The sequence below is a fragment of the Natator depressus genome, chromosome 2, assembly GCF_965152275.1.
Source record: "Natator depressus isolate rNatDep1 chromosome 2, rNatDep2.hap1, whole genome shotgun sequence".
Classification (NCBI taxonomy): Eukaryota; Metazoa; Chordata; order Testudines; family Cheloniidae; genus Natator; species Natator depressus.
Genome location: NC_134235.1, coordinates 97,754,899 through 97,774,301, shown reverse-complemented (window position 1 = coordinate 97,774,301; position 19,403 = coordinate 97,754,899). Strand labels below are relative to the sequence as shown.

General features: G+C 44.0%; 1 protein-coding gene across 2 annotated transcripts in view; it reads left to right on the top strand.

The window, feature by feature from the left end:
- Window positions 1-11,382: 11,382 nt before the first annotated feature.
- The window catches only part of DIPK1C (divergent protein kinase domain 1C), a 32,477-nt gene continuing 24,456 nt past the window's right edge, over window positions 11,383-19,403 (top strand). For both annotated transcript variants that reach the window (XM_074944724.1, XM_074944723.1), the window contains exons 1-2: window positions 11,383-11,979; window positions 17,641-18,318. In XM_074944724.1, coding sequence (XP_074800825.1) covers window positions 11,797-11,979; window positions 17,641-18,318 — 861 coding nt within the window. In that variant the 5' untranslated portion in view covers window positions 11,383-11,796. The remainder of the gene's footprint in view (window positions 11,980-17,640; window positions 18,319-19,403) is intronic.

The window sequence follows — 19,403 nt, the reverse complement described above, 5'->3', positions numbered from 1 at the left end:
TGTGACAAAGTTCCTCCTCTGCCTTGGTGGGTCCTGCGCTTATTGGCGGATTTGCTCACCTCAGAGGTTCATGGCAGCCCTCAGTTTGGCCACTTTCGTGGCTCAAATCTGCCATTCACTCAGTTAGCCTCATCATTGGCCAGCATGGGGACAGGAAGAAGAACAATCCCCGCAGTCTCTGCTGATCCACCTGGTGGATTGGGGAAGAGGCCAGAGACCTTCCCCACTGGTGAAACCCACAGTCCAGTTCAACTCCTCCAGTATCAAGTAGGGAGTTGGGGGAATGGAGGGAACCCGGGCCCGCCCTCTATTCCGGGTTCCAGCCCAGGGCTCTGTGGATTGCAGCTGTCTACAGTGGCTCCTGTAACAGCTGCGTGACAGCTACAATTCCCTGGGCTACTTCCCCATGGCCTCCTCCCAACACCTTCTTTATTCTCACCACAGAACCTTCCTCCTGATGTCTGATAATGCTTGTACTTCTCAGTCTTCCAGTAGTACACCTTCTCACTGTCAGCCTCTTGCTCCCAGCTCCTCGCACGCATGCCACAAACTGAAGTGAACTCCTTTTTAAACCCAGGTGCCCTGATTAGCCTGCCTGTCTTAATTGATTCTGGCAGCGTCTTGATTGGCTGCTGGTGTTCTAATCAGCCTGTCTGCCTTAATTGTTTCCAGAAAGTTCCTGATTGTTCTGGAACCTTCCCTGTTACCTTACCCAGGGAAAATGGACCTACTTAACCTGGGGCTAATATATCTGCCTTCTATCACTCTCCTGTAGCCATCTGGCCTGACCCTGTCACAGTACGTACATTCCAAGTTCCAAAGTTGAAAAGTTTCTTACATTTTTGACCCCCGAGGTGGTGATCCTGCTGGATGTGGCTATCCAGCCAGGAAAAACAGAGGCAAGACTATTTTTAGGGTACCTTTTCTAACCCCCTCCCCATGTGGGGTGAGCAGAGTGGATCCTAAAAAGGACCACTCAGTAGTGGGTGTAGCTGCCGAGATGCTCGACTCGCCTCAATCCTCGAGTAAGACGACTGTATCACACACCCACCACCTGTGAGTTGGTCTGTGACTACGAAATTCCAGATTTCACTGTCCTGTTCCTGTCGCCACTTGTCGATTGCCACCGGACTTTTGACTTGTGCAAATGTCATTTTCCCAAAAACTAGAAGATGCTTGTGCAGGACTTCGTTCAAAGCGGGGAGACTGGTGCACAACAGTCACCACACTATCCTTGACAGACAGAGGACTTGAAACCAATGGCATGGACACCATGACGGCTGGAAATCCTCTATTTGCTGCAGCCTTCATCCACCTTCACAGCTGTTGTAACATTACACAACAGTTTTACCTCTGTTGTGCAGTTATCCTTCGTCTGCTCTGCTGTTAGGGACTTCTTGGATCACACTTTGTCTGGAACCTCGCCCTTGACCATTCTGCCATGGGTGACCCTAAGGGAGTACATGATTCCAGGCAGCATTGCTCTCGGGGTCATTGAGACACACAAGCCTCTCCACCACTACAAGGTGATGATCCATGGAGAGGAATAAAAGAGCTAATTTAGACTCAGTTGAGAGTCTTGTTACACTCTGCAGAGCTGAAATCACTGATACTTTGGTCTAAGTATTAGACCTACTTTGGGACAGTGTCTCTATTGCAAGAGACTGCCCAGTGTGCACCAGCAGTGAGGCTCCCCCACTAACAGCTGAAATAACTGATAGCTGTGTTAAGTGCGGGGGGTGGGGTGGGGGGGAGCTGAAGATAGCTTGGTGAGCAGGCAGCTTGTGGAGAGGCGTGGCAAGTGGCTAGCAGGGCAGCTGGCAGAGAGATGTGGAAAGCGGCCAGCAGGAAGGCTGGTGGAGAGACATGGCCAGCAGCCAGCAGAAAAGCTGATGGAGAGGACCAGAGCAGAGCCCTGCAGAGGCGTGGCGATTGGCTGTTGGGGCGACGAGCGAGTGCCCGAGCAGTGCTGTGCATAAGGTGCCTCCTGACCCCCCCTGCCTTCCACACATGGTGGAAGGTGAACTGTGCGGATGAACCTCTGAACTCTGGGGCTGCACTGGCCAAGGACAGCAACTGTGAGTGGGGTACAGAGAAGGGACGGGCACGTTAAAGGGACTTTTGGGTTGCTGGACTTAAGACGCTGAAGGGAAAAGGACACTGCCCAACTTACTTGGGGGTGGGTCTTTTGCTCATGGTTTGTGTTCATGAGCTCTTCTTGCGGTGTTTTCCCAAATTAATGCTGAGTTAATTCCCTCTTTTTATTAAAAGTTTTTGCTTCACTCAGACTCTGTGCTTGCAAGAGGGGAAGTATTGCCTGTTAGAGGCGCCCAGGGGGTGGTGTGTAATTGTTCCAGGTCACTGTGTGGGAGCTCGAGCCAGTTTTGTGTTGTATTGGTGAAAAGGAACCCCTAGAAACTGAACCCGGCCCTTGTTGCTGCTGGCTCCACCTGGCAGAAGAGTTACACATGTGAATGCAAAGGGGCAGAGCAGCTTGTTTCCAAAAGGTGTATTTCCAGTTTACAAAACCTCAAGTATGTAGTAGCAAAAATATCCACATGGTGGTCTCTTATGCCTGCAATGAAGATGCCTTTTTCCATATGCAAAACTTAATATTTGTTTTTCATTTCTCTCCTAGTAACAGAAAACATTCAAAACTCTGGAAACACCTGTGCCAGATTCTTTAAATTTAAAACACAATAACATAACAAAATGCAAGCTTCAGACCTTGTCTACGTTACAAAAGTTGCATTTGTGTAATGAAATGGATTTCAAATCAATCTAGTTACATAGGTGAAAACCTGTAATGTAAATGCAGTTAAACTGGTCAGCACACATGTAACTAGACTAGTTTAAAATTGAGTTCAACATTGTAACTTTTCTAAAATAGTCCAAGCCTTTAGAATCTTCCCCTTATGTGGGGCACATATGTCATAGTGATATGCTGTAGAAAAAGGAAAGATTACCTCTCCTTCCCTTTTGCTGTACTATGTAACTAAATGCTTGATCCTGCGCTGAAATACCCACAGGACTATCGTGAAAACATGGAAGAATCCGTGTGTGTTTGAGGGACTTTGGATTCATGGCATCTGTAAATAAATACAGGAGATGAAAAGCAATGGAGAATCAGACCTGTATTTTTTTCTCTGTAATGATGTAGTATGAATGATGGTCTTTGTGTGTTAAATAACCCTTGCACAATTTTAAACAAGTTACTAATATAGGTTAGGCCAGTGGTTCTCAAACTTTTTTTTTCGTGGCCCAGTGTCTCAGCGGATCACTTAATGATCTTTCCAAATGTTGTTTGTCCCATTAGCTAACTATTGAAAAGTGCTTTGGATAAAAGCGCTATATATAAAAAAAATAATAAACATTTTTTGTTCTACAACTAAAAGCACACAGCTCATATTTTAATATCAGTAGTCTTACCTTTCTAATGCGATGGATGTGCCCTCTTTCCCCCGCCGCGGCAGCCCCTGAGCTGGGGCTGGGAAGGAGGGCTGTCTCTCCGCAGCAGCCGCAGCCCTGGAGCTAGGGAAAGATGCCTCTTTCTCTGGCCGCCGCAGCCCTGTACATCCCAAATTCCCCACACCCCCTCTTCTCACTGCACTGCCCCCTCCCACCTATCCCCCATTACCCCCCAAGGCCACCACCTCACCTTGCGTCTTCTCCTGGGTCCAGGCACCTAATTAGTGGAGCCACACCTGTGCGGCTCAACTAATTAGGTGGGTGGCCCTTCATTCTCTCATGTGCAGCCACCCAGGCGTGCACCTTTGAGGGAACTATCCGCAGACCAGCTGACTGGAGCTTGTGGACCACTGGTGGTCCACGGACTGCAGTTTGAGAACCTCTGGGTTAGACAGTTAAAAATGTTTATTCAATTGTTTCAGAACCCCATGTGGGAGAACACAAAGAGCCAGGTTCAGCACGTAGCCTTATCTATAGTTATGTGTTACTTTAACCAATCACCCTCTCCAAAGTGAGGGTTTACATCTCCCTTAATCTGTGACTGTTCAGCCCCAAGACTGACAACAGCAGGGAGGTTATCAATGGAAGGGGGACCCCATGGTGTACCACCGGAACAACACAGTGCTCTCTTTATAATAACTACTTTAGCTAGCCAAACCCACAACGATACACACACTGCAATCTGGTAAAGGAGAGAGAGAGAGAGACACCTACACAGAACACAGAGTATTTGCATTATTCACACCATGCCTTGTGGAAAAACCCAAAACATTACTCATCATCCTCACCAGTGTCATCATCCTGGAATCACACAGGCCGGGATACACCTTTTATGATGTGTTAGGCGGATGCCCACTGGTGTTCATACGTATTTATGAAGATTTTTACCCCTTTTCCTTATTTGAACTTCCACACCCTACTACTTCTGGGGTGCCCTGTTTTCCACTGGCTAACTTGTTAGTTTCCCTTATGCTCATTAGCATTTACATCACCTTATCACCACAGTAAAAGGCAGTAACCTTAAGGAAGTCTCTCACATTTCACCCTGGCTACCAACCATCATCTTGGGGTGTCTACTGATCTTTCCTACACATTATTATCCAAACTCAGTAGTTATTTTCAAAACATCAGCATATCGCAAACATAGACAGAAGCTCAGCACATTTATTATTAACTTACTTATGCTCACATATCTTTATACTATAGCTAATTTAGCCTAAATCCTAAAGCCTATTTTGGCAAAGCTAAATATTTTACAAGCCTGAGTCCTGTAGGTCCTGTGTTACAGCATTAATTAATACTTATATTTCACCACTATATCCTAAATATACCTTATATCTTGTGTCCTTGGCTACAAGTACTAGTGTAAAATGGCTGTACCACCACAGCTGAATTTGACCCAAAGAACAGAAATTTTTTATGCAAAATGTTGGAAGCAGTTGTAGCAGTTTATTCTGAGATGTTCATAAATGATCTGGAAAAAGGAGTAAACAGTGAGGCGGCAAAATTTGCAGATGATACAAAACTACTCAAGATAGTTAAGTCCCAGGCAGACTGCGAAGAGCTACAAAAGGATCTCACAAAACTGGGTGACTGGGCAACAAAATGGCAGATGAAATTCAATGTTGATAAATGCAAAGCAATGCACATTGGAAAACATAATCCTAACTATATATATAAAATGATGGGGTCAAAATTAGCTGTTACCACCCAAGAAAGAGATCTTGGAGTCATTGTGGTTAGTTCTCTGAAATCATCCACTCAATGCGCAGCAGCAGTCAAAAAAGTGAACAGAATTTTGGGAATCATCAAGAAAGGGATAGATAATAAGACAGAAAATATCATATTGCCTCTATATAAATCCATGGCACGCCTACACCTTGAATACTGCGTGCAGATGTGGTCGCCCCATCTCAAAAAAGATATATTGGAATTGGAGAAGGTTCAGAAAAGGGCAACAAAAATGATTAGGGGTATAGAATGGCTTCCATATGAGGAGGGAGTAATAAGACTGGGACTTTTCAGCTTGGAAAAGAGGCGACTAAGGGGAGATATGATCGAGGTCTATAAAATCATGAGTGGTATAGAGAAAGTAAATAAGGAAGTATTATTTACTCCTTCTCATAATACAAGAACAAGGGACCACCAAATGAAATTAATAGGTAGCAAGTTTAAAACAAACACAAGAAAGTATTTTTTCATGCAATGCACTGTCAACCTCTGGAACTCCTTGCCAGAGGGTGTTGTGAAGGCCAATACTATAACGGAGTTCGACATGCTACACCATACAGCTTTTAGGGAACCTAACCTCTTGATGAGAGGCAACATGAATTGACAGAGGAGAGAACCACAGAGATTACATGATCTTTGGAAGTATTGGGATTTAAAACATTTTTGGTACATGGAATAATATTCCTGGTTTTGAGGGAGGTTTTGGATCCTGGTTGTTTTGTCTAATCCAGTCTTATCTATCTAGGCATGTATACCACAGTCACTGCCATGATACCTGATTCTCTTCCTAAAGTGACACTGTTTCCAGTTGAGATGGACACAGCTGGCGCAAGATAAGACATTGATTCCAGATTGATATTTGAAGAGAAGAACAAGGTAAGTTGTACATCTAAAACATGTAGGCTGTGAGAGGGCAAGGTCCTGCCCTTGTCTTCTGCTCTGTCTACACATAGTATTCAGAGATCTTCAGCTGTTAAACATCACAGCGTAGTTTATTTACATTGCTCTTCACATCACCTTACTGATCCATACACCACATCATTTACAGCTTCAGTTTCTCCTCAGCCATCTGGCAAAGAGAGGGAAGAGGTCTTGTCACCCAGAGATCCTTCTCGGTTCTGACTCTCCTACTCTGACCCTCTTCCACAGCACTGCCTTCCAGTGCTTTCTTCTACCCTCTGTGTTAATGGGCTAATTAGCTCTTTAATCCTCCCCAGCCCATTCTAAACTGCTAATTAGGCACGGTGGTGGTGGGGAATTAATTAGTGTTTAAGTGATCAGAGTGCAGGCTCAAGTGTTGGTTCCCAGCACTCTGTCTCAGGTGGAATCCATAAAAGAGCAAAGGAGAATAAGGAAAACAAAACAGGTTTGGGGTCACATGGGCAACTATACCTACGCAACATTTGCAAGCAAGTGAAATACAATCAGAGTAGGCCACTATCTACTATAAATCCCATCATCCTCATGACATACTAATGTGACAAAGTTCTTCCATTTACACACTTTTCTTGTTCAAAGGAATGAATGATTTCCAGTTTCCCCTGCAGCCCCAGAAGCTAACATGCGTTCTGAAATGAATTCTTTATATTATACCATCTGTCTCACTGTGGTCTGCAATATAAAGAAACAGCACAGAATGCTGTGAAAATTTTGTTAACAGCCCGCAACAATTTATTTTTGATTAGTGGCATGAATGAGGAAAATACATTTTAGTTTCCCTGCTAGACCTAGCGCGCAGCAGGAAAATTACATGCCTGAAGGATATGTTCAAATGTACGCCAAACCTTGTGATGTTTCCAGATTACTTAACTTCGCCACAGGAAATCAGAAAGAAATATTTATATGCTACGATGTATTTTTGAACTGCAGTCCAGTGGGGTTTGCAAGTTTTCTGAGCTTCCAGCAGAAATAGTAGACTTGTTTGTGCTGAGTGGAAGATAACTGAAACCATATCACATTTTCAAAGACAAGTCCCACAACTTTCATGCTAATGACATTAAAAAATATACTCGGTGATGAGCTTTTTCAGCCATAATGAACAACTGCACAGTTCATTAATTTGGGTGTGAGTGGTGAGTCTTATTTATTTATTCTTTTTAAAATCAGATAATGAATTGCGTGCTCATGAAAATGAAGACTAAGGGCCCAATCCTGCTATGGGCTGACCAAAGTCAATTCCTATTGAAGTCAATGGGAGAGGTGTGTGCTCAGCTCCTACCAATATTGAGTCCTAATGGTCCTGTCTTGAGCCAGTTGGTAGGCACCATGCCAGGTTTCTCCACACAGTTCTGCCAAGGCATCTCACCTCTGGCCCTCAAACTCTCTGGCTATTCCAACCCTGAACTGTGCCAAAATGCATGGTGGTTTTGTGATGTGTCCAAATGGAGATGAAGATGAGACCAAGAATGTTTTCATTGTGTCCTTTCCAACTTTTCAACAGTTTAATTGGACATGAATTGATACATTTATCCCAGGTTTATTTTTACTATTCTTTATGGCATTTGCTTTGACTTGGGGCTTTCTGTTTAATTTTCATCATGCTTATTTCTCAATCAAAATATGACAAAACCATTGCTTCCTCCAGGAATATATTCTGTGTAAGATTTGCAATGTGACATAATCCTATTTCTATATTTTAATATATACAGGAAACAAAAGTTTTCTGCTTCAGAGTCTATAACTTTTGAGGGATGCTGAATAAAAATTGCAGTAGTGCATGGATACAAATGGATTCATATTATGCAGGACCAGTATTATTCTTAAAAAGTAAAGATGGGCTGAGATCAATATCCCCCATCTAAACATCCCTGAATGTTGGTGAAGTTTGAATCCAGATCTGAAATTTGCAGTTATAGCCTCATCAGTATAATGGCCTTTTATCTAAACACTTGGAAATGTTTGGCTCTATGCCTGAGCCACAACTTTCTAGCTCTGATCCCATTCTGCTCAAAAGGTCCCCAGTGTTAGTACACATTGTAACTACAATGCTACATAGACATCATTGTTCTTTTGGTGCTTAGTTACCAATAAGGTCCAAAGTCCTGAAGTCCTTTCATGCATAAAACTCCTTCTAAAGTCAATGGGATTTTTGTATCTTCAAGAACTGCAAAGTTAGGTGAAACATACTACTCCACTGACAGAGTGCTCTATGGAAATCTCCTGGAAGGAGAGCTTTGTTCCTGTGGGTTTTGCCACATTATGAAGGAGTGGGTGTTGTGGCACCAGATGTGTAGCTTTGATTTGCTGTCGGCAGAGAGGTTTTTGGGAGCAGCACCCAAAAAGATAAAGACAAAGAGAAAATTGCCAGATATTTGTAACAGATTTCTAACTGTATTAGGTTTTTTCCAATCTTGTTTAACCTTTTTCTCCTGCATTAATGTCTCCAATGTTGTCATAAATCTCATGGTCCCAAACCAGCAGAGCAGTAACTTTAGTTAGATGGGTTTGAGGTTGAAGGATCGAACCTTGAGTGAGCATGAAGGGAGCCATCCTGGGTTCCTTGCGCATTCCAAACTCCCACTGATTTCAGAGGGTGTTTTGAGTGCAAAAGGAATGCAGGTTCAAGCTCCAAAAGTCTGTTTCCCCTTTCCGAGTCACAAAATCAATATGTCAGGAATCACTCAAGTGTGTTTCAGAACCAGGGTTAAAAAAGAATGATACTTAAATAATACTTTACAAACGTTAACTAATTAACTTGGAAGTACCATAGGTCCATAAGGGCTGTTATCCTCATGCTACACATGGAGATACTGACACACCCACAGTTTGAGATTCACATTTTCAAAGGCCGTCTCTAATTTTTTGTGGTGCCTCAGCTACTGGATGCCCATCCTGAGACAGGTCGGAGTCACAAGCTGGCCACTCGAATACTGGGCACACACTTACAGACAGCTTCTGAAAAATTCTCTTAGAGTGAGAACTAGAATTAAAAATCCAGAGCTGCTGGCTCCCAGCCCGTTGCTCACACTACTCACATCACTAATTCCCCTACAACCGCACTGTGCCCCCAGCATTTAAAATCAAGTCTACCTTTCGGTGTGATGGGAAAAAAAAAAACATATTATGGTGCCTGGGTGTGGTGCTGTGTCAGCATGTAGATGTGGAAAGATGGGGAGGAAGATAGAGGGAAAAGGTCAATAAAACACAGTAAAAATAGAAATCATGGCTAGTGCTAGTGTTTCAGCCCCAGGGGCTCTTTCAGGATGAAATAGCAGTACTTTTGTTTTCTTTTTCTCATTTCTCCCCCTCCTCCACCAGCCTCAAGAAGGCTTGAGGGCTAAGGTGTCATCTGTAACCTTTTCCTCTCTCCATATTTTTCATGTCTGTCATACACTTTTTAAAAGATTACTTCAAGCCCTGCTCCATCCTGCCGAGGGATCTGTGCTAAGTATGCAAAAGGTGTGGCCCGCAGCATGCTTGCTACACACATGATTTTATCCCTGCAGCACAGGGATTCCTTGCTGCTTTGAGAGGTAACATTCCTTTGTGTCAATAGACAATAATCTTTCTTTGTAGTGTCTTGGGCCAGGCAGAGAGAGATTTCGCCTGATGAATTTGGACATGATGCTGCAGCACATACATCTTTTGGGTTCACTGTGCCCAGCTATCCAATACTGACCACCACTTGGTGAAATTAAATGAGTGAAATTAAATTACTAACAAAACTCCCAAGTAGTGACTTACACACTGCATATATTATACTATTGTATTATCTTTCACAGTTTGCCCTTGTCCTTTACTCTCACTCCACCTGTGCGCCATACTCCGCCATCTTTATTTGTGTTAAGTAAAATTTTATTTGGTGGGTAGTCCCATTGAATTCAATGCATTTTACTGCAAGGGGACCGCTCATGAAATGAGGTACAATTCCATTACAGTGAGGGCAGAAGAATCTGGTCCTCTCTTTAGTGCCATATCTCATAGTGGGCCAGAATCAGATGCTCTTGCTATGCTGAATTGCACCTTATTCTATGAAAGTGATGGGCTTACCCAAAGAGTAAATTATTACTTAACTGGATGTGGGGGAGGGGGAAGAATTGAGCCCAGTGTTCTGAGTGAGGGCCAGACTGTGCACAGCCCTGAGTGCCTGCCCAGGAGTGGGGACAGGATCCAAGGATCCTCTTTCTCATCCTACCCAGCACAGGGGCCAATCATAACCGCAGTCCTTGCTCTTACGGAATGAAGGTAGCCCCCACAGTAACACCAGCCTCTCACACAAGGCGGAGAGGGGCCCACGCCTCACCACACCAGCCACTGGTGGAGCTGTCACTTCTGTGGTGAGGGGGAGGATGACCACACCCTCCCTGGCTAGAAGAGTGCAGCAGTGCCTATGCCCCAGACATACACACGGCTCCCAGCAACCAGTCACTATCCCAATACCCCCTGTGTGCTGAAAACCAGAGCTGAGCTCTTAGAATGTTGGCTCTTTGGGGGCAGGGACCTGTTCGGTTTGTTTGTGAGAGTGCATTAGCGGGTGCAGTGCAAATACTACCGGTCCCCAGGGTTTGAGCTGGTGTTATTGATGAAGGATAACATGCAGTGCTTAAAGTGTGTGTGTGTTTGGGGGGAGGGGAGGGTTACATGCAGTGCTTAAAGTGTGTGTGTGTTGGGGAGTGTAACATGCAGTGCTTAAAGTGAGTGTGTGTGTGTGTTTGCGGGGGGGGGGGGACATGCAGTGCTTAAAGTGTGCAGGTGGGGGGTCACAAGGGATCACAGACCCAGCAAAACATCACATGAAAACCCAGCCCCGGTCGCGAAGGGCTGCACTTTAAGCACTGGCTGACCAAAGCTGCTATTCCCAGCAGGTGACAGGCTTCCCCACACTTTGTTCACACCACTTTCAGCGGCACACGTGCTCCTGCATTTGTAAGTGGGCACTTGGGTTGCTTTTGCTGTTTCCCCCCTGTGGGTAGTAAACCTCACGGGAACTCAAACAGCATAAAATATTCTTCAATAATCAACTTTTGTCCCCCTTTCACTAGAGACGCTTCATGCAGACGGGCCATCCATCTTCGGGCTGTCTCTTAAAAGTGTCAAGCCGCCACCAGCATTAAAAAGATTCACAGAGCCGCTCTAATCAAGGCTGCAACCCCCCTTTTATTCTTGCGTGTGAAACTTCGGGAGAAAGGGGGTGGGGAGAGAAGCTGCCTAGTAACTCCAGTAGGAGGGTTGGTTGACACAGGAGACAGCAGACAAAAGAGGCGGAACTACGTGGCTTCAATTCAAAAGGAGAGCTCAGTCTTCTTGCAAAAGCATCAGTCCGTGCGAGGGCCAGAGTGGGAGTAACTTCCATGCAGTGCAGGGCTCCCATCACAGAGAGCCCAGTTAGGAGCTCGCACCGTGGGGATGACACACGCACGCTGCTGCTGCTGCTCAGCGAGCACGTTGTCATTTGCCAGCCACTGCCCATGGACAAGGCAGATCGGGCCACTGAGCGAGTAACGCCCGGGGGGTGCGGGCTGGGTATTTGCTTCCTTGCAATGGCTCCAGCGACAGATCCGAACAAGTGGGAGCGACACTGATCTCCATGGAGCCCCCTCCTGCCTCTGGCTGCTGCACCGGCTGCTGTGTGTGAAGCCGCCCCAGCCAGGACGGACCATGCGGGGCATCCTTGGCTTCAAGAGGCTGAGGCTGAAGATCTGGAGGAGATGCACGCTCCTGTTCTTCCTCTGCTGGGCTGGCTGCTGGCTGCTGGGCAGCACGTTCCTCTTCCTTGTCCACAGGAGCGTCTTCTCCGAGCGCTGCACGGACGAGAAAAGCCACAGGATGCTGGCGAGGCTGGTATGTCCCCACGCGCTTGCAGAGTGAGGCTGGCATGGCAAGTACCAGGTCAGCACGCCACGCTCAGCGCCAGGGCCCTAGGAGGCCACTTTGCTCTCTGATCCCCTGCACACTGGGTGTGATCCCCCTCCCCTGATCCCCTTTAAGATCCCTGCGTCCGTTTACATTTCTCTCTCGTTCTGGTACAGTCGCTCTCCCCTGCACAGAACGGGCCATACTAACCAGGCGAACTAACCGTAGCCTCATTCCACCCACTGGTGAAAAATAGTCACTGGTGAAAAAGCGTCACTTTAAATAGGAGAAGCCGGGGGAGAATGGAGCTCACGGACGATGCCTCAGTTCTTGCACTCAGGGGCTTAAAAAGGCAACGCGTAAAACGTCCCGAGTTTTTAATGACTGTTTTTTAAACTCATAGCATTTCCTTGGCATTATTATGTTTTAATGTCTTCATTTTCCTTGATGCAAAATATGGTCCAAGCATCGTTCTTTGCAATACAGAGTATTGGGAACCAATGACTGTCTGATGCAACAATACTAGATCTGTGAACGTGTTAATGGAAAAGGCGAGTACCTCTGGCTGATGGAGTAATCTTACAGTGAAAGCTTCACTGTGTATAAGGGAGAGAGCAAAGCAGCTGAAAAAGGGAATTGGGCTGAAAAGCTACCACTTGCAAAGGCTTTACAATGCTGACTGCATTTTACTCCTACCCAGAAGGGTAATGTCAATTCAACAAGACAGAGCACTTAATTGCTTGGACTAAAATATTTCTAAAGCATCTTCTAATGGATTTTAAAAAATAGGGGAGTAAAGGTCTGGGAGTTAAAACATCTGCAGACCATATTCAGCTCTTCTTTGGTACTGGAAAACAAGGTAGTTTAATACTTTAGGTTAGCTGATCCAAGATTCTGCTGTTTGAGATGTGTGCAACTATACTTCCGACAGGTTTCAGAGGAGCAGCCGTGTTAGTCTGTATCCGCAAAAAGAAAAGGAGGACTTGTGGCACCTTAGAGACTAACAAATTTATTTGAGCATAAGCTTTCGTGAGCTACAGCTCACTTCATCGGATGCATCCCTTCTGAAATATTTTAGAAGGGATCTTCAGCATTCCACATGCATTCAAATATAAGGTGATTTCTCTACAAGCTTTTTAGGCAGAGATCACATTTGATTCAGAAATCATCTTCAGGTTATGGTCCACCACATTTTTTTCCTGGTAGGGGATATTTAAAAATATTTATTAAAAAAAAAAAGCAAGAAAGCATGTGAGACTATTCAGCCAAATATGGTGATCTGAAATTCTGTAGAGAGAAAAGTGGAGCAGTGTGGGTTACAATTAAAAGCCTGGGTCTTTTTTTTTTAAAGACTTGGGTTAAGTGGAAAAAAATCCAAATGGAAATTAAATAATCTATTTTAGTAGCAAGCAACTGATGATCATACATTTTCCTACGTTCTAGATAAGTAAGGAAGACTTGCCTTAATAATAATAATTAATAATTAATAGCAGCCTTGCCAACTTATTTTAAACGGCAACAGCTACATTCACATTTCCCTCTCAGGCCCTGAGCCCTGAGATTTCAGGGATGAGCCATTTGGACCCTTGTCTCTGCCAGTGTTTCGCCAGACACCAGAGTGGACTTAAGTAACCCTGTAGCAAAGAGGTGTCTCCAGTCCATTGGCTGAACTAGATGGGAGCATTTCCCCAGCTAAGACGTGAAAAAGGATCATCATTGTCCATAAGCAATGGCTCTAATTGAACCAAAAAGGAACAGCTTCCTGGTGGAGCCAGTAGGAACTGAGCTCATCTTCTGTTAGCTGGGAGTTGCTCTGTGTACATGTTCTAAGCCCCACACTTGGTTTCACTGTTATAGGCAATGCAATCCAGCTACAGAACACCCGCTTTGTGAGCAGAGATCCTCCTTTCATGAAAACTTACTTTTCCAGGTTTCCATCCCATCCTTTTCCTGAAGCATGGGGCATGTTTGGTGATATGGAAAATATAATACGAGGACAGTGTTTTCAGTGGGCAACAAGATGAAAGTGACCTGTTGTAATCCAATGGGCGAGGATACTTGGTTACGTTCCCTTCTATTTTGTAGTGGTGCTTTTTAGTTTCTCTCACAGGGTGAAATTTATACCTGTATAGAGGGCCAGCACAAGAAATGCACAACACTTCAGTAGGGTGTAGGTGGTGCATATCCTTTAAACATCACCTCAGAGTGTAGGACTTTTTATTTATTACTACTGATCTCCCATTCATTACCTGCATCCTGACCCCCACCATTACCCTGATTAGTCTACATAACTTTCCAGTTGGTTTCTGTGCTCCTTGCAGGACAGTGGCTCTCAAAATTTTTTACTGGTGACCCCTTTTCACATAGCAAGTCTCTGAGTGTGACCCCCCCCTTATAAATTAAAAACACTTTTTAATATATTTAACACCATTATAAATGCTGGAGGCAAAGCGGGGCTTGGAATGGAGGTTGACAGCTCGCGACCCCCCCATGTAATAACCTCACGACCCCCTGAGGGGTCCCGACCCCCAGTTTGAGAACCCCTGTTGTAGGACTTCTCTGATTTTTGAGTCTTCCATAAACTTGCTCACAGTAGAATTTACACCAAAGAAACACATGCCAGGAAAGACAGAAGGCTTCAGACCTGATCTATACACAAAGTTGCCCTCATGTAAGTATGATTTTAAACCAATTTAGTTAAATTGGTGCAAAACCCTGTGTGGACTCTTTTACACTAATTTAAACCTGGCTTATTGGATTCGCTTGTATGGGTAACTTTGCAGGTGCTGGTTAAACTGATGTAACCAGTTTTAAAGAGATATAAATAAACCCAGTTCATAGAAGAGGTTGAACTTTTTAAACTAAAATAGTTTAAGTTACTAATTTAAGTTAAACGGCTGCAAATTCTGTATGTGGACAAGCCCTCTAAAATTTCAGAGAGGTACTTGGCATTTTTTGGTTTGTTTGAGATGGTTTTAGTTTAATTGGGCAAAAAAGCCTCTGGAAACCCTGATTCCTGGAGCTGATCTACAATTAGCAGGAAATGTCACTGCTTGAAGTCTGACACGTATTTCAGCACTGTGACATTAGCAGCTCCCCAGTCCACTAGTGACTTGTGGACCATGGTTTAAGAAACCCTGTGAAGCTCAATAAAGAAGAATCAAATTGAAGAATGCATGACTGGCAGATGTTAGGTTAATAGGCACAGATCAACCAATTCAGTTGGATAGAAAGAACAGACTTAAGAGCTATTCCTTGCCCATTACAGGATGGATTCATCTCCCATGTTTGGGGGTTGTAGATGTGGCTGTATATTTTGCACAGTCACTTTCTTATGAAATACCAGTAAGAATGATACAGCAAATACAACAGATACTGGAAAGCATACTATGTTTTTCCATGTTTCACTGCTGGTTTTCTAGGTGTGGGCTCTTCTAGACCTCCATTGGATCCATGCATGAGACTCTTGTGGATGCATGGAGCCCTGCTGAGTCAATGGGGCTCCAGGCAGGATGCATGGATCTGATTGCAGGACTGGGACCTATAGTTTCCTAATAGTAGCAGTGCACATGTTAGGCTGTGATCTTCTCATTCAGGAAGCAAAGCTCTTTAATCAGCTAATACTAAGGCTCCTTAAAAAAAAATGACTTTGGTGTGTTACCCTCCTTCTAGGAGTTGTTTAAAGGTAAGGTCCAGATTGTAGGAATTATTAAACTACTCCAGCAGAGAAAAAGTAAGTTTCTTACTTGTAAGAGAGAATGATGACTTGTTATTAGATATCTCAAAAATGAGACCAGAATTTCAAAATTGCACATGTACTTCTGGAGTCACCAAAGTTAGGTGCATGTGGACTGCAATGTGTGTGTCCATCCTGATTTGCATGCACATACAGTATGGGAGGACACAAAATCAGGGCATACACATGCACACAGAGTTGGTGTACCTGGTTCTTCTTTCTGGCATCTATCAATGCCACATTCTCTTTAGGCTGTGAGAGCACAAGTGATACCTGTCATACCTGTCCTTCTAATGTCACAAGAATCACTGGCTACTATGTAGTACGATAACCAGTTCATCACCTCTTCATTCACCCCTTGCACCGTTATTGGATTTAAGATTCCATCCTGCCCCTCATGCCCAAAGTCCCCAGTGGACAATGTTACCAGTTCACAGTTATTCCCCGTGCTACTGGGGAATGTTTACACAAGCAAAACAAAATATCAATTTTAGTGAGTGTTTAAAAAAAGATATTTTTATATTTAACTTTCAACCTTGTCTAGCATCAGAGCATATTCCCTTGGTGCACACCTCAGATACTATTTTAAGAAAATAACAGCACTTGAATGTTATCATCATGTTTCCTCTACACAGAACAAATAGTAAGAAGTTAGGCTGGGGTCAGGCAGTCTTTACAACTATTAAACAGTTGGAAGTGTTAACCTACTTGTTTAAACAAAAGTTCAAATGCCAGAAAGCAATGAGGGCAGCCAATGTTATCAAGCCACCTCCCAGCTGTTTGGCTTCCTTCATCAACACAAACTATTCTCCCTCCACCCCACATCTGGGATCATCTTGTCCACTGATCCACCCCAACAGTCTCTGCAGCTGCACTTCTGGAAGTTCTGAATGGACACAAAAGTATGTAAGCTGCCTACATGTCTACAAGTGGAGGAATGGAAGCAATTATGGTGGGTGGGGAGGGGGGAGATATTATTTTAGTTCTTTCATGCATTTGTAATGACCATACAACTATCAAGTAGCAATTTCCTTGGGTTTTTAAAATCCAGATTACCCAAAGTGCATTAAAATTACCGAAGGATATCTGATATGTATGTCCATACATTTTAAAGCATGTCAGTCTGCCAGACAGACCTTAACTGAAGAAGCCTTTCTGGCTTACAGAATGAATAATATATTTATATGTTATAAAAAGCCTGTATATTCTGGGCTCCATAGATTGTATCTGCTGCGGTCATCTATATTATATTATTGGGGGAGTAACTCAGTCTACAAATAGTCCCACTGACTTTGATGGGATTTCACATGGAATAAGGTCTTCACATGAAATGTACAGTAAAAGAGACAGAGCAGTATAATGGGCTGTAAAAGCCCCAGATCCAGCTGAAGGAGAATTCCCCCAGTGCAGGAACTGAAGATGGCAGCCACAGGCCATCTTCTGAGTAGTCCAGTCCCTCATGAGCTCTGAAGTAGAGGTTATTTGGGAACGTGGCTGGGCTGGGAGGGGCAGATTGGGGGTGGGGCAGAGGCACATAGTGCTGTGGAGATTCTGGGCAGTGCTGCCACCCATAAGGAGATGAGGACAGACTGCCATAACTCAGACAGGGCTGTGTAAATTATCCTGGGGTGTCAACAAAGGTATCAAAATCTGACCCATAGACAATAGAGATGGCAAACACCTAGTGTAGGTCATCTGTGCTAACCCTTTACCTGGCCAGAGAAAAAATAGTCCCTCTACTGTGATAAGAATCACTTCTTTGAAGTGATCTCCACGCACGTTTGAAAAATCACAGCCTTACCTGAGAGTCTAAATATGATGTTTGTCACACTGTAACTGCGATGACCCTTTCTCCCTGAAATGCTCCTTGACTATATTCTTCTGCTGTGAACTGTTTTCTTCCTTTGCTCTAGTGTCTTGACTACAGAGAAGGAGCATTGACTGGTGACCTTTGTGAAGACTTGTGTGTGGCACAGAAGCTGGTGTACAAGCAATGCCTTTACTACGACAGAGGTAAGAAGGTCATCCGGGCGGACTGGAAAGGCCAGCCAGTCATCTTGAAATCCAAAAAGGAAATCTTCTCTAGCTACCAGAGCCTCAGATTGCTTGATGAAGTGGAAACACAGGATGTTCCTGAGACAGAGCTTCTGCTGATGGTAGCTTTGGAGGTCAAAAATGTCCTGGGTCTGGAATTGTCTAACAACACCATGGGACCCTTATGGACTAGGAGGAGAGGTCTGCATTGGAAAGCACAAGTGGCCAGCATGTGGTCCTTACTCCAGCAGGAAGAATATATCTACTTCAGTCTACTGCAGGACTTCAGCAAACATGTCCTACGGGTCATCGGCTCCTGTGGCCACTTCTATGCTGTGGAGTATCTCACAGCTGGACATGCCCGGCACAAAACTATTTTTCCCTTGGAGGATGCAGTTGGTCCCTCCTTCACTGGCACTAAAAGCCAGGTGAAGGCAATCACTGACATTGCACTCAGCTTCCTAGATATGGTGAATCATTTTGATAATGATTTCTCTCACCGGCTTCACCTGTGCGATATCAAACCAGAGAATTTTGCTATCCGAAATGATCTCACGGTAAGTTAGTACTTCGGTTGTGTACTCACAGTTTAAGATCCAGTTCTGAGCTGAAAAGAGCGTATGAAAAAAATGCCACCCCATGTCATCAGAGCCGCTTCCTGAATGCATTGAGAATCTAGTCACTTATTTTAGTGCTAAAAAGCTACTTTTTTGTTACTTTTTCCTGCAAACCTCAAACTGGCAAAGAGAGAGAGTTGAGTTCTGTTCTTTTTTTGTGCGTTATGAAAAGAACTGTTTACTTAATTGTAATTAGTTACACCTGTGCAACCCCACTGATGGCAACAGGATTCCTCAGGTGTTACTGAGGACACTACTTGAAGGCAGTGACTTTGCAGAGCTGTCACAGGGGACAGAGTCAGTCCCAGAGAAACTATTGCTGGGGGTGATGCTCAGGAAGGCAAGAACTCAGTTTGAATTTCAAGAAAAGGCTTGAGTTTGCAGGACTGAGAGTTAGAGAAAAACATCCTTTGTGCTTTTGCCCTGAGCACATTAGATCTGGAAATAATTGAAAAGCAATAGATCTGGAACCGCATGATGCCATTCTTGCAGAGTCACCTTTCAACTTTTTAACATAGAGCTGTGCTTTAAGATTGAAGGATTCTATATGTTTAGAATGTAGTGGTATTTATAACCACATTTCTGGACATATTTTGCATTCATTCTGCAGGCAGGAATTCAGTTGATTTCAGTGGAAATTGTGTGCATACACTCAAGACACTGTATATACATAATGACAGGTTTCAGAGTAGCAGCCGTGTTAGCCGGTATTCGCAAAAAGAACAGGAGTACTTGTGGCACCTTAGAGACTAACAAATTTATTTGAGCATAAGCTTTCGTGAGCTACAGCTCACGAAAGCTTATGCTCAAATAAATTTGTTAGTCTCTAAGGTGCCACAAGTACTCCTGTTCTTTTTGTATATACATAGTGTGTTCAAATCATGCATGCAGTTAGTGAGATCAATGGAATTTCTGCACTCATAATGAATGTAGAATACTTACAGGAATATGACTGCTAATATCAATACTTACCAAGCATCCATATAACACTTACATCTTCAAACTGCTGTACAAATATTACCTAA